This window comes from Callorhinus ursinus, unplaced genomic scaffold (assembly GCF_003265705.2).
Source record: "Callorhinus ursinus isolate GAN/ISIS: 27379988/994484 unplaced genomic scaffold, GSC_fseal_2.0 scaffold21, whole genome shotgun sequence".
Taxonomy (NCBI): domain Eukaryota; kingdom Metazoa; phylum Chordata; class Mammalia; order Carnivora; family Otariidae; genus Callorhinus; species Callorhinus ursinus.
The window spans coordinates 3,153,630-3,169,208 of record NW_027397083.1 but is presented as its reverse complement, the minus strand read 5'-3'; the positions used below and the strand labels follow the sequence as shown (position 1 = coordinate 3,169,208).

The 15,579-nt window shown below is 35.6% G+C and overlaps 1 protein-coding gene across 1 annotated transcript; it reads left to right on the top strand.

Annotated features, from left to right (window-relative positions):
* The first annotated feature begins 10,036 nt into the window (after positions 1-10,036).
* Positions 10,037-10,966, top strand: LOC112829031 (olfactory receptor 4P4-like). The gene has a single exon (XM_025878341.1). The coding sequence runs from the start codon at positions 10,037-10,039 to the stop codon at positions 10,964-10,966; it is 930 nt and encodes a 309-aa protein (XP_025734126.1).
* Positions 10,967-15,579: the final 4,613 nt, after the last annotated feature.

Genomic DNA, 15,579 nt, shown 5'->3' with positions numbered 1-15,579 from the left:
CACTCTGGAAAACAGTATGGAGGTTCCTCAAACAGTTGAAAATAGAGCTACTATACGATCCAGCAATTGCACTTCTGGGTATTTACCCCAAAGATACAAATGTAGGGACCCGAAGGGGTACGTGTACCCCAATGTTTATAGCAGCAATGTCCACAATAGCCAAACTGTGGAAAGAGCCAAGATGTCCATCGACAGATGAATGGATAAAGAAGAAATGGTATATATACACAATGGAATATTATGCAGCCATCAAAAGGAACGAGATCTTGCCATTTGCAACAACATGGATGGAACTGGAGGGTGTTATGCTGAGTGAAATAAGTCAATCAGAGAAAGAAATTTATCATATGACCTCATTGATATGAGGAATTCTTAATCTCAGGCAACAAACTGAGTGTTGCTGGAGTGGTGGGGGGTAGGCGGGATTGGGTGGCTGGGTGATAAGGCATGGGGTAGGGTATGTGCTATGGTGAGCCCTGTGAATTGTGCAAGACTGTTGAATCACAGATCTGTACTTGTGAAACAAATAATGCAATATATATTAAGAAAAAAAAAAGAAGATAGCAGGAGGGGAAGAATGAAGGGGAGTAAGTCGGAGGGGGAGACGAACCATGAGAGACGATGGACTCTGAAAAACAAACTGAGGGTTCTAGATGGGAGGGGGGTGGGGGGATGGGTTAGCCTGGTGATGGGTATTAAAGAGGGCACGTTCTACGTGGAGCACTGGGTGTTATGCACAGACAATGAATCATGGAACACTACATCAAAAACTAATGATGTAATATATGGTGATTAATATAACTATAACAAAATTAAAAAAAAAAGAATCACATGCTCTACGGACTGAGCCAGGCAGGTCCCCCACGATACTGAATTTAAGTCTTTTAAATGTACCCAGAAATAGGATTCCTGAATCATATATATGGTAGTTCATTTTTTTTAAATTTTTTGAATTATCACCATATTGTTTTCCATGTTGGCCCTGCCATTTTACATTCCCACCAACAGTGTATAAACGTTTTCTTTTGCCCACATCCTTGTTAACATTTGTTATTTTTTGTGTTGGTTTTATAATGACAATCTGAATTGGTGTTAAGTGATATTCTTTTGTGATTTTGATTTACATTTCCCTGATAGCTAGTGATGTTGAGTACCTTTTCATATATCCTTTGGCTATTTATATGTCTTCTTTGAAAAAAAAATGACTATTCAGGTCTTTTGCCCAATTTTAATTGGATTATTATTTATTTACTTACTTGGTATTATGTTGTATGAACTCATTATGTATTTCCTTTTATTTTATTTTTTTGTAACTCCTTGTCAGATATGTTTTGTGAATATTTTTTCCCATTCTGTAGATTGTCTTTCAGTGTACTGTTTACTTTTCTGTACAGAATTCTTTGGTTTAATGTAGTCCCACTTTTTCATCTAGATTTTCTTGCCTGTATTATTTTATTTTTTTCTGTCCAATCCTAGAAATATTTTGCAAGGCTAAAGTCAAAAATCTTTTCCCCTCCCCTGGGAGTTTATATGGTATTAGGTCTTAAAAAAAAAAACAGTTCTTATGTTTAAGTCTTTGATTCATTCCATGTCAAGTTATGATTAGTGTGAGATAGGTGTCCTATTTTATTCTTTTTCATATGGTTAGCCAGTTTTCTTGAAGCCATTTATTGAAGATACTCTTCTTTCCCAATTGTGTGTTTTGGTACCCTTGTCAAAAATCAGTTGACTGTATATATGTATGTTTATATCTGGGTTCTTTATTCTGTGCCATTGTTCTATGTGCCTGTTTTTATGCCAATATCATACTGTTTTAATTACTACACTTTTGTAATACAGCTTGAAATCAGGTTGTGGGATGCTTCAAGCTTCACTCTTCTTTCTCAGGATTGCTTTGGTTATTCAAGGTATTTTTGAGGTTCCAAACAGAATAAGGATAGTTTTTTCTCTTCCTTTGAAAAATGCCATTGGAATTTTTAAAAAAAATTTTATTATGTTATGTTAATCACCGAACATTACATCATTAGTTTTTGATGTAGTGTTCCAGGATTCATTGTTTGCATATAACACCCAGTGCTCCGTTCAATACGTTCCCTCTTTAATACCCATCACCAGGCTAACACATCCCCCACACCACTCCCCTCAGTTTGTTTCTCAGAGTCCATAGTCTATCATGGTTCGTCTCCCCCTCCGATTTCCCCCCTTTCATTTTTACCTTCCTACTATCGTCTTTTTTTAACATGTAATGTATTATTTGTTTCAGAGATACAGGTCTGTGATTCATCAGTCTTACACAATTCACAGTGCTCACTATAGCACATACCCTCCCGAATGTCTATCACCCAGCAACCCCATCCCTCCCACCCCCCACCACTCCAGCAACCCTTAGTTTTTTTCCCTGAGATTAAGAATTCCTCATATCAGTGAGGTCATGTGATACATGTCTTTCTCTGATTGACTTATTTTGCTCAGCCTAATATCCTCCAGTTCCATCCACGTTGTTGCAAATGGCAAGATTTCATTCCTTTTGATGGCTGCATAATATTCCATTGTATATATATACCACTTAATCTTTATCCATTCATCTGTCAATGCACATCCTTGCTCTTTCCATAGTTTGGCTATTGTGGACATTGCACTATAAACATCAGGGTGCACGTACCCCTTCAGATCACTACATTTGTATCTTTGGGTTAAATACCCAGTAGTGCAATTGCTGGATCGTATGTTAACTCTATTTTCGGATGCCTTTTATTTCTTTTTGTTGTCTGATTGCCATGGCTAGGACTTCTAGTACTGTGTTGAATAGCAGTCAAAATCTTTGGGATGCAGGAAAGGCAGTCCTAAGAGGAAAGTATATAGCAATACAAGCCTTTCTCAAGAAACAAGAAAGGTCTCAAATAACCAACCCAACACCTAAAGGAGCAGGAGAAAGAACAGCAAATAAAGACTAATTCCAGCAGTAGAAGAGAAATAATAAAGATCAGAGCAGAAATCAATGAATTAGAAGCCAAAGGAACAGTAGAACAGATCAACGAAACTAGGAGTTGGTTCCTTTAAAGAATTAATAAGATTGATAAACCCCTGGCCAGACTTATCAAAAAGAAAAATGACCCAAATAAATAAAATCATGAATGAAAGAGGGGAGATCACAACCAACACCAAGAAATAGAAACAATTATAAGAACATATTATGAGCAACTCTATGTCAGCAAATTAGATAACCTGGAAGAAATGGATGCATTCCTAGAGATGTATCAACTACCAAAACTGAACCTGGAAGAAATAGAAAACCTGAACAGACCTATAACCACTAAGGAAATTGAAGCAGTCATAAAAAATCTCCCAAGAAACAAAAGCCCAGGGCCAGATGGCTTCCCAGGGGAATTCTACCAAACATTTAAAGAATTAATACCTATTCTTCTGAAACTGTTCCAAAAAATTGAAATGGAAGGAAAACTTCCAAACTTGTTTTATGAGGCCACCATTACCTTGATCCCAAAACGAGACAAAGACCCCATCAAAAAAGAGAATTACAGACCAATATCCCTGATGAACATGGATGCAGAAATTCTCACCAAAATACTAGCTAATAGGATCCAACAGTACATTAAAAGGATTATTCACCATGACCAAGTGGTATTTATTTCTGAGCTGCAAGGTTTGTTCACCAACCGGAAATCAATCGATGTGATACAATACATTAATAAAAGAAAGAACAAGAACCATATGATCCTCTCAATAGATGCAAAAAAGTATTTGACAAATTATAGCATCCTCTGTTTTTTTTTTTACTTTTTAAAGATTTTATTTATTTATTTGAGAGGGAGAATGAGATAGAGAGAGCATGAGAGGAGGGAGGGTCAAAGGAGAAGCAGACTCCCTGCCATGTAGGGAGTCCAACACGGGACTCGATCCGAGGACTTCTGAGTCATGACCTGAGCCAAAGGCAGTCGCTTAACCAACTGAGCCACCCAGGCGCCCTAGCATCCTTTCTTGATCAAAACTCTTCAGAATATAGGGATAGAGGGTATATACCTCAATATCATAAAAGCCATCTGTGGAAAACCCACAACGAATATCATTCTCAATGGGGTTACCTGAGAGCTTTCTCCCTGGGTTCAGGAACACTGCAGTGATGCCATTGGAATTTTGATCAGGGTGATATTGAATCTGTACATTGTTTTGGGTTGTATGGACATTTTCACAATATTAATATTTCTAATCCATGAACATGGAATATCTTTCCATTTATTTGTGTATTCTTCAATGTTTCTTCGTTGTCTTATGGTTTTCAGTCTACAAGCCTTTCACTTCCTTGGTTAAATTTATTCCTCAGTATTTTACTGATTTTGAAGCTATTGTAAATAGGATCACTTTCTTAATTTGTCTTTCAGTAGTTTGTTTTTAATGTATAGAAATTCAACTGATTTCTGTATGTTGATTTTTTATCTTTCAAATTTATTGAATTAATTTATCAGCTCTAATATTTTTTGGTGGAATCTTTAGGACTTTATACATATGAAGTCATGTGATTTGTGAATAGAGATAGTTTTACTTCTTTCTCTTTCATTTGGATTCTTTTATTTATTTTTTAATCTAATTTCTCTGGTAGAAACCTTTTGTGAAATGTTTAATATAAGTAGTGAGATTGAACATCCTGGTGTTTTTCTGACTTTATGTGGGAAATATTTTGTGGATTGTGGTTGTTTGTTTGTTTAGTGATTTTTCTAAATTGCTTTTCTAATACCTATATTCTGTGTGGTTATTTGAACTGTCTTTTCTATTAGCCCAGTGGCTAGCTAGTTATTTGACATAGATGTCTTTAAACAATTTGCACAAAAAATAATCATAACATAGGTCTAGATCTGTCTTTTTTTTGTGCTCAGACTTCGGTGTATTCTCTCTTCTTCAAACTGCATTGAGGCTTTTTCTTTTTTAATGATCTAATGCTTAATTGTGTAAATCTTACATCTATACATGCAAAAAATGTGTATTCTTTGCAGGATGTATAATTTTATGTATGTGTCTACAATACTTTTAAGTTGCATTGTTCAGATCTTCTCTATTCTCCTGACATATCCCTTGCTTTGCTCATCAATAATTTTAAAAAGAGCATTGCAATTTTCTACTGTGAAGATGGATTCATATTTTTATATGGATTTACCTAATTTTGTTTCATGCATTCTGAGGCTGTATTATTAAGTGTCTGTATGAGTCTGGGTCATGCAGCAAGGAGAAGACAAATGCTATAATTTAAGGGCAGCATTGGAAGAGTTTACTTTCATGATGTGGATAGCTGTAGGAGAACCCAAAGAATGTGCAATGCCCCAGGCCAATGAAGTTGAGTGTGTTAGAGTATGGTGGGTCCACAGAAGGGGCAAGTGGAAGTGGAGATGAGCAATGCAGAAAGGAAAAATATATTATAAAATAAAACCTTAGATGGACCTTGCATGGACCCATGAGGGTCATCTGCTATGAACTAAGGGTTATGATTTACTCAACCTGCCCCCATTAGGTTCTACTGACACTCTATTTCTCTCTCAGGAGAGGGAGATAAAACAAAGCAAGATAAAAACAAACTAAAATAAGGGGAGAAAGTAATTATGCATTGTGGCATTTCCAAATTCTAACCAGTGCCTGAACTAGGTAATACCCAGTAACACAAAAAGGTTATAAGTGGAATGATAAATAATTCAACATTTATTAAATATATATTATGTATTATGATCAACAACAGAGACTTCAGTCTTCAAGGAAATTTTCTAGAAGAGGAGAGAAGGAGAAAAACAAATATCCATAATATTACATCAAGGCTATAACATTACAGAAGTATTGAATCACTCAGGTAATAACTCTCATGAGATTAATGAAATAAGCCTCAAGCCCATCTATATGACCTTATAAAAATATAGGCTTTAGTTTTCAAGTTATAACCACATATGCATTGGCCACTGTAAAATGCCTGTGGGAGTTTTTCCCTCAGGTCCTTCTTGTGCTTTTAATTCAAGGTATTCCCAGTAATGATTTCCTGAAAGGTTCTTTTGGATGGAAGATTCACAGGAGAGTCAAAGACATTCCACATGTGTTTGCTGTTTTATAGCACAGGCACAGAAATTAAAATAAAAACAACACAGCCTGAAGGATCACTTGACATTCCAAAGAGATGTAAAATCTTATAAAAGTGAGCATCCTGATTATTATGTATGTATGTATGTGTGTGTGTGTATATAATGTATTATATAATTTTTATATTTTAATTTATGCATATATACATAAATATGTATGTTTAAATTGGGAGGAAATAATTGGGATTTTTAACCATTTTATATAAAAATTTGATCTTATTGAATCCCTATCTTTAAGTTTAAGTTCTTCTGGAATAAATTTTCTTGGTGATTATTTTTAAGAGAGGTCATTCAGGATATTCAAGATAAAATCTGGATAATTTGAGGGCAAATTCATAGTTTAAAGCTTTTATTTGTGACAGGGTATTTAAGCAAAATTAATAAAGTATGAGTTTCCAAATCATATAGAAATTGTTTAGATACAGACTCCCTGTTAGTACTTGTGTAATCTTGGGTGCAAATTTCCTTATTTGCAAAACAGGGGCAATAGTACAATAATATACCTCATCAAGTCATAGTGTAGATGAAATGGTTGTTAAATGAAAAGCATTTACTAAAGTGCCTAGAATATATTATTACTTAGCATTTGGTATTTAAACATTTTAGTCTAATTGTATCACATCATTCAGCCCATAAATTTCAATTTCACATTTTTCTTTATTATGGACGTGATAAATAGTTTTAAAAAGCCAGAAGAATTAGGGCACCTGGGTGGCTCAGTCAGTTAAGGATCTGACTCTTGTTTTCGGTTCAAGTCAAAATCTCAGGGTCTTGAGATCAAGCCCCACTAAGGCTCTGCACTCAGTGTGGAGTCTGCTTGAGATTTTCCCTCTCTTCTCCCCCTGCCCCTTTGCCTGCCTGTGCTTGCTCTCTCTTTCTCTCTCTCACCCCTCTCTAAAATAAATAAATAAATGAATAAATATTTTTAAAAAGCCAGAAAAAGCATGTCAAATTGTCCTTGATGGATTTTTACACTATCCATATATTCTTGTGTCCTTAGTCATAATTCCCACTTCCAAATAAGCTAATGAAACTTTTTTCCTTCTAACCTGTAGTTGACATGTGTTTGCAAATAATTCATCATAGATTTTTCTTAAGTGATTTAAAATTTAAGGAGAGGTTCTTGAAAGAAATTCTTTAAATAAAAAAGTATGTAAAAAGGTAGATTCAAAATTCTTTACTCCTAAAAACCTGTGCATATATATATATGGTGTGTGTGTGTGTGTGTGTGTGTGTGTGTGTATGAGAGGGAGAGAGAGAAAGAGAGAAAAGAGAAGAGAAACAGGATTTTTTTTTTTTATGGATTAAATAAAGACCACAAGGAAAATATTTGAATATGGACCAGGGGATATTTATGCATGAGGCAGCATTCCCAGAGGATTCTATGGGCACTGCTTTGCAGAATGTTTTTTCTATATGGGCTTGTGTTTTCCCAACTGATGTTCAATCACTGTGAACTAAGCAGTACTGGACCAAATGTTGAGAGATGTTGAGTCTTAACCAGGATTTGAACTTGCTACATTTTTGTTCTACAATTTTATGAAAAGTTATCCATAAGTTCATATATATATATCACTTAACTGATCATATTATTCCACATAAACAAGGACTAGGTTTGGATATTCTCGATTTATACATAAACAAGTACTTGGCTAAGCTTGATTGTGTTAACCCAGAACAAATTTATACTAACACCACTTTTTTTCTTTGCATTTAATGTATGTCTAACATGAGTTCTTCAACTATCCCATTGTGGCAGAATACAAAATCCACGGGTAAAAACAATTAACTGTTGGACGTACTGATAACTATCTTCTTATACAACAACTTGTTCTTTTCCATTTCGGGGAGCGCTCTTCTTCCGACTTTATCATATCAGAATCATAAGACTCTACAAGGTATGTCCTTAAGTAAACTTTATTTATTTTGCCCTTGGAACAGGGCAGGCAGATCCAGTATTATTAGTTCCAATACCAGCTGAGGAAAGAGGATCAGGGAGAACGAATTGCTCAGTGCCAACAAGATAAAGGTAACAAGACATAGGAGTCTGGATGCTCACCTTCATGAACATTTGACTAGAAATCTGCCCACATCATACTGTTCCTCTGCTGGTACCATTAAAATAATTCATTGACATTAACAGTCTTTTAAGCAAATCATGATTTTGCTGTGGCGGACATTTGATTATGCATAAAAGGTGATGGCTCGACATATTCCCTCTCTTCTCCTAGGTCTACTGCATCTAAGTGGCTGTGCTGCTTAACTGCATGGTTAAACATGCAGCACATTCTTTAATCACCTTGGGTTCTTCAATATGTAAACAGAAAACAAGGAGCTTTCCCCAGTGTTTCTTACATTTTAAACAGCAACTTCAAAATGTGTCTTTATAAATTGATTAGGAAAATGGGAAAGTTCTATATAATAATAAACTGCATTCTTATATTCAGACGCCCAGATTGTGTCCCAGTTCCCTTTTTCCTGCCTATGTTCTGAATCTTGACCAAACCTGTCAAAAAAAAGAATCACTGAAACTATTATCAACTAATTATCAACTAATCTCTGCTATGATTAAGAGCCTTGATTTTGTCCTTATTTCAAGAATATATCTTTAGTTCTACTGGATATATGGAATGTATGTGTGTGATTGGGGCATTATATATAAATTCCAAAATGTCCACAAACTGATGAATGGATAAAGAAGATGTGGTATGTATATATATTGTGGAATATTACTCATTAAAAAGAATGAAATCTTGCCATTTGTAACAATGTGGATGGAGCTAGAGTGTATTATGCTAAGTGAAATAAGTGAGCCAGAGAAAGACAAATACCATATGATCTCACTCATTTGTGGAATTTAAGAAACAAAACAGATGGACATAGGGAAAGGGAAAAAATAGAGAGAGGGAAGCAAACCATAAAAGACTTACCTACAGAGAAAAAAATGAGGGTTGATGAGGGAAGTTGGAGCGAGATGGGCTAGATGGGTAATTGGTATTAAGGAGGGCACTTGTGATGAGTACTGAGTGTTATATGTTAAGTGACAAATCATTAGATTCTGTACCTGAAACCAATTTTACCATATATGTCAACGAACTAGAATTTAAATAAAAAATTGAAATAAAAAAGAAATATGACAACCACATACAACACACACAAATAAATTATATGTAGAATAGAGAAGGAATGGGACTTGTTTAAAGTTATAGAGGTAGGGGCGCCTGGGTGGCTCAGTTGGTTAAGCGACTGCTTTCAGCTCAGGTCATGATCCTGGAGTCCCGGGATCGAGTCCCGCATCCGGCTCCCTGCTTAGCAGGGAGTCTGCTTCTCCCTCTGACCCTCCCCCCTCTCATGTACTCTCTCTCTCTCTCATTCTTTCTCTCAAATAAATAAATAAATAAGTTATAGAGGTAGTTAATGGCACAGATGGAGTAAGACCCATATCTTTTAAGATGGTGGAAAACAGCTGGAAGTCCATTTGTTCAGTAAGTAATGTGGCATAAATGTGAAGAGAATGGAAACGGCATCTGATAAAGGTTCATATCTTAGGTTGCTACTTAACACCTTAAAGATTTGGTGGACTTAACTGAATCAATCTATCTTTCTGTTTCCCCATATGCAAAATAAGTATCAGAAAAGTAACCACTGAGTTGCTATGAATTAAATGCGTGTAAAGTGTTTGCAATAGTTTCAGATATAAAACATGTTTTCATTAAATAGAATGTGAAATATGATGCCCCTGATCTGCAAGGATTTAAAAGATTGTAACAAAGTCTCTGTAACTTATATCATTTTTTTCAATTTATAAATATTCCAAAAATTAAAAAGTGCTATTGAAGATGTCATATGTTCTGTATCATTTCAGATAAATTAAGTTTCTGTTGTGTCTCTGGAATCACCTCAACCTCATGGAAAATCAGAACAATGTCACAGAATTTGTTTTCATGGGTCTGTGGGGAAATAAGCAAATGGAGCTACTGTTCTTTTTCTTGTTCCTGTTCTGTTATTTGGCAATCTTAATGGGAAACGTCATTATCTTACTCACAATCACCTGCAGCCATCTAATTGGACAACCAATGTACTATTTTCTCTGTCACCTTTCCTTCATGGACCTCTGCTACACCTCCACTGTGGTCCCCAGGTTAATCAGGGACTTAGGCGCAGCAAGAAAAAATATTTCCTATAACAACTGTATGACCCAGCTCTTCACTGCCCACTTGCTGGCAGGTGTGGAGATATTCATCTTGGTGTCCATGGCTTTAGACCGCTATGTTGCCATTGTCAAGCCCCTGCACTACATGGTTATCATGAACCGGCAGAGGTGTAGCATGTTGATCTTCATGGCCTGGGGTGTGGGGTTTTGGCACTCTGTCGCTATACTGCTGGTGGTACTCAATTTACCTTTCTGTGGTCCCAATCAAATAGATCACTACATATGTGATGTGAAGCCTCTTTTGAAACTGGTGTGCAAAGACATTCATGTTGTTAATATCTTAATGATTGCAAACTCAGGAATGGTGGTGGTTGCTGTCTTTCTTGTCCTCGTGGCTTCTTACATTCTCATATTATATAATCTTAGGACCTGCTCCTCTCTAGGGCGATGCAAAGCTCTCTCAACCTGCAGCTCTCACGTTATGGTGGTCATTTTATTCTTTGTGCCCTGTATCTATATTTATGTTCTACCTGCAGGGAGTGAGAACAAGGATAAGGAAATCTCTGTGTTTTACACTGTGATTGCCCCCATGCTGAATCCTCTCATCTATACCCTGAGAAACATGGAGATGAGAATTGCCATGTGGAAGGTGTGGTCTAAAATGGCCCACTCAAAATTCAGGTAGGGGTGCCTGGGTGGCTCAGTTGGTTAAGCACCTGCCTGTGGCTCAGGCCATTGTCCCAGAATCCTGGGATCAAGCCCCGTGCTTCTCCTGCCACCCCCCCTTGCCTGTGCTCTCTCTTCTATCTCTCTGTCAAATAAATAAATAAAATCCTAAAAAAACAAAATTCAGGTAAAAGTGATATTCATTTCACTTCTGACCCTGTGTTCCTAGAGTATTTATTATTTGAGATGTTATAGAAAACATATAGCTTTCTTTAAGGAGTTAGACTAAATGATCTCTAACATTATAAGAGTCAAAGAAGCAAGTCACTGTAGTTCGGATTACAATCTGCATGCTACAGTTTCCAACTAGTTCTAGATGTGGTTGAATGGGTTTGAGGAATGCTAGAAATGTCTTTCTAAAACACATGCCTAATCATAGCACAGCCCTCTCCAAAAATGTATATGGAACCCTATTTTCCTTGGAATAAAATCCAAACTTCTCACTTGTTTATCAAAATTGGTTTTGGCTAAACTTGCTAATCTCAGAAGGCATTACATTGGTAGAAAGTATGGTGTTACAATGACAGGTTTTGGGGTCAGGGAGAGCTGGATGATACTGACTCTGGTACATTTTTATCTTGGTGTCTTGGCAATTTGTTTTAGTTATATATGCATCCCCATTTTTGAATACCTATGAAATGCATAATTTGTACATTATAAAGTTGCAATACTACTTTGGCTAACACATGTGAAGATTTAGCCAAGGCATATGGCTACTAGAAACATGTTTTATATTTTTCCCCTTTCCTTATCTTTCTTCATTTGTTTCCCTTTGCTTTGATGCTTTCAACCAGCTACACTGGACTCCTCTACATTTTCCAAACATACTCTAAAGTCTATCATCTTTATGACTGTTTCTTCTAACTTTTTTGCTTATAATGTTGCCCTCATTATGCGTTAGTGTTCATGTCTTACATATTACATTCCTGATATTTTCTTATTCCAGAAGATTTTGCCAATTCATGGAAGACCAGAAGTATTTCTGATTTTCCCTGTTCTTTTGTTGCTATGAAACCGTACATTTACTCCTTTTAAAATAATCCTGTGCCCCATATTGGTATTTTTTCTTATGTTTTTCCAGTTTGATTGAGTCAACTCAAAGATGTACTATATCTTTATTTTTTTTATCTATTTTCTAACAATAAACCCATACAAATTAAGAAATAAACAATTAATGAATTAAATTCAAATCATCTATCTTCTCTTTTTATTGGACTTTATACTTTGTTCTCACATATCCAGAAATTTCCCTTATGCTATGAGCTATCATGAATCACAGACCTGTACCTCTGAAACAAATAATACATTATATGTTAAAAAAAAAAAGAAGAAGATAGTAGGAAGGGAAAAATGAAAGGGGGGAAATCGGAGGGGAGATGAACCATGAGAAACTATGGACTCTGAGAAATAAACTGAGGGTTCTAGAGGGGAGGTGGTGGAGGGTGGGTTAGCCTGGTGATGGGTATTAAAGAGGCCACGTTCTGCATGGAGCACTGGGTGTTATACGCAAACAATGAATCATGGAACACTACATCAAAAACTAATGATGTAATGTATGGTGATTAACATAACATAATAAAATTTAAAAAATATATGTAATGTAAGAAAGGTTAAAAATTCAACATATATCCCATGTAGCTATCAGAGATGGAATGAAAATTGGCAGACTCTCAGCCACTTATGTCTTTTTATTTATTTTCTGCATTTAGAGGTGTTACTATTTTAATTTTCATTTATCCTTGTCTTTTGAATCACAAAATCCAGTCAGCTCTGTGTCTTGCTTCCCAGTTGTGTGGCTATTTCTCTCTGCCAAAGCACTTGACTTTTCTCAGCAGAATGATTGCATTGTTTCCACACAGAGTGTTCTCGATTGAATTACTCCTGCCCCAGAGCCAAGAAGAGGCCCAGGAAAAACCATAAATGAGATAGTGTTTGACTTTAATGTCAGGAAAGCTTCTTTTGATATTTCCACTCTTAACAACTTTTCACACATCTAATTACTTTTTTTTCTTCATGGATCCATGAAAACCTGTGGAATATCAAGGGAAAACATTCTGCCTATTTCATAGACTATTAAGTCTGTCTAGTTATAGTTCGATTTGACCTGGTTTAAGCTATTAATTTTCCAATGAATATTTGGATTATTTTTAAAATGATAGAATTGTAGTGTGTATACTTGTTCTTATGCATGTGTGATCATTTTGTCTGTGTGTGTGTGTGGTATGGGGGGTTTTGAGGGTCTTCAGGATGGGTCAAAGGAAATACTCAACCCATCAGAAAGAATGCTACACAACAAAACCAAAATCTTTTCTTATTTGTTTTCTTTTCTCAAGAATCTGTAAGATTTTATTGGCAAAAACTATGACTCTATTATAGAGCACGCCCACAAAAAAATATATAGAACCTAGATTAGTTATCTACTTATAAGTTGTTCTTTCTAGAATTCACTTTCCAGCCTATAGAACAATACCTAATATCTTCAAAAATACCTGAAATCTCAGTTTTATAAATAAGTTCACACAACCCATAAAACAAATGGTTTTAGACGGGGATTAGAAAAGAAGGATAAATATAATAAAATCAATTCTCAGAAGAGCAAGCTAATATGAACTGAGACAAATGCAGGGACTGGGGCTATAAATGAGGTACTTGAACACATCTCTAAGGAGTATGCTGCTGTGTTTGTGTGTGTTATTGGTAGAGATATGACCAGCTATCTCCTTCTGTGTATTGATACAAGCTCTGAGTGAATCTTGGTCAAAAGCATGCATTATGCTGAAATGGACAACCAGTAAAACACTGAGTTCTGATATCCATCATTCTGAAGTGCTAGAATCTCTTATTTCCTCAGGGTTACTACATTTTCAAAGCCTGGAAGCAAGTAGTAAACATGTAAAAACCTGCTCCTTTCACTCATAGAAGGCACACAGTTCTTTTTCTTATTCTTATTTAGTAGCAAATCTTATTTGAGCAAATCTTTTTAACTTCTAGAGGACTGTATTCTTATTGGAACAACAGAACTAACATTACTTAACTCACAATATGCACTATTGTGAGATGAAATGATATAATGAACTTAAAACACAAAACAATCTCTCGATAGATTATTTATTATTATTATCATTATTATTATTTTGTACCAGATACGATCCCATAAAATTGATCTCCTTAAGTTTAACATGTGTAAAGGAAATTTTTTATATATGGATTTGCCTATAATGGAAAATTGGTTCACTGAACATCAGTGTGTACATTTAGGGCTGAGCCAAATAATCTGTAGAGATCAAGTTACATAGGACCAGGCCAAATGGTAAACAGAATAAAAGTTATGCTGGGAATTGAGTGCTGACTTTCCCTCATATTTTATTATATTCTCACTTATAACATTTTTACCCTAATATGTGTATAAAGAATGGATTGTTTATTCTTTTATCTTTCCTTTTCTTTTGTCCTCCATTCCACAACCATCTATTTCATCACTGTTAGTCCCTGGCAATAAATAACCCAGGTTCCAGTTCTGATATGGCAGGTCATTGTTTATTGATCTATCTACTTTACCCATGAAGGTTACTCTAGATAATGATGCATATTGGACTGTACTGCAATGCAAGTGTTTGGTTCTGTTTGTCTTTCCCCATTTCAGAGTTTTCTGAAGCTAATGTAAAAGGAAATTTCCAAAATGGAGCAAAAAAGCCTAATTAAGAGTCTTTTATTTTTTTAAATAGGATCAGGAGGCCATAAGTGAGGAAGAATTTATGCATATCTTCATTGGAGAAATCATGAAGATTTTTAAAAAATTTTCAGAAAGCTGCAAGCCCTTGGCCTGGACTTAACTTCCTCCTAGCCATGATACTTGGAATCATCTGCATTCTTTACTTCCAAAGGAGCTCCAATCCTTCATTTGCCTATTAACCCAACCAATCCCAGTAACCCTAAATCCAATCTCTGTTTTGCATAGAGGACATGAAAGAGAATTACACTCACAGCCTTTCACCTATATGACTCTGCTTCTCTTTGTCTTCCTGGGAACACAATTTAGGTTTCTACCTGAATCTGTGTCTCCCAAATTACAATTCTAATTGCCCAAATAAATATATGTTTTTGTTTTCAGTGAATTCTTTTTTAGTCAGTATTACCCTAATATTATTCCATGCTATGTTATTTTTCTTCAGAAAGCAAGATGAGCACAAGGCAGGCAGAGTTTCTGAATTGCTCTGCATAGAGCATTATGGAGCCTCCAGAGAAACTGCTTGACACAAGCCAACACAAAGATAGGAAGTAAAGTTATATCCAGAAAATGCCCACAGGCACCAGGGTCAGTACCATGGAGAGCAACACAGGGAGGATCTGTTCAGAAATGCCTCTGGGAATATAATTTCTTAGAGTTTCAAAGACCTATTAATTCTTGTGTTGTCATATGTTATATTCTGCTCTTCTGAATCAACTTTCCCTCAGCGATAGGTATAAAATAAGTGACTCCTAGAACTTAAAAGGTATATATGTTTTTGCCAGAATTTCAAAATACTTTTTCTCTTTTCTTTTTCTTTCTTTCTTTCTTTCTTTCTTTCTTTC

Coding starts and splice junctions, on each gene's coding strand:
- LOC112829031 (XM_025878341.1), top strand. CDS start 10,037: ATGGAAAATCAGAACAATGTCACAGAATTTGTTTTCATGGGTCTGTGG.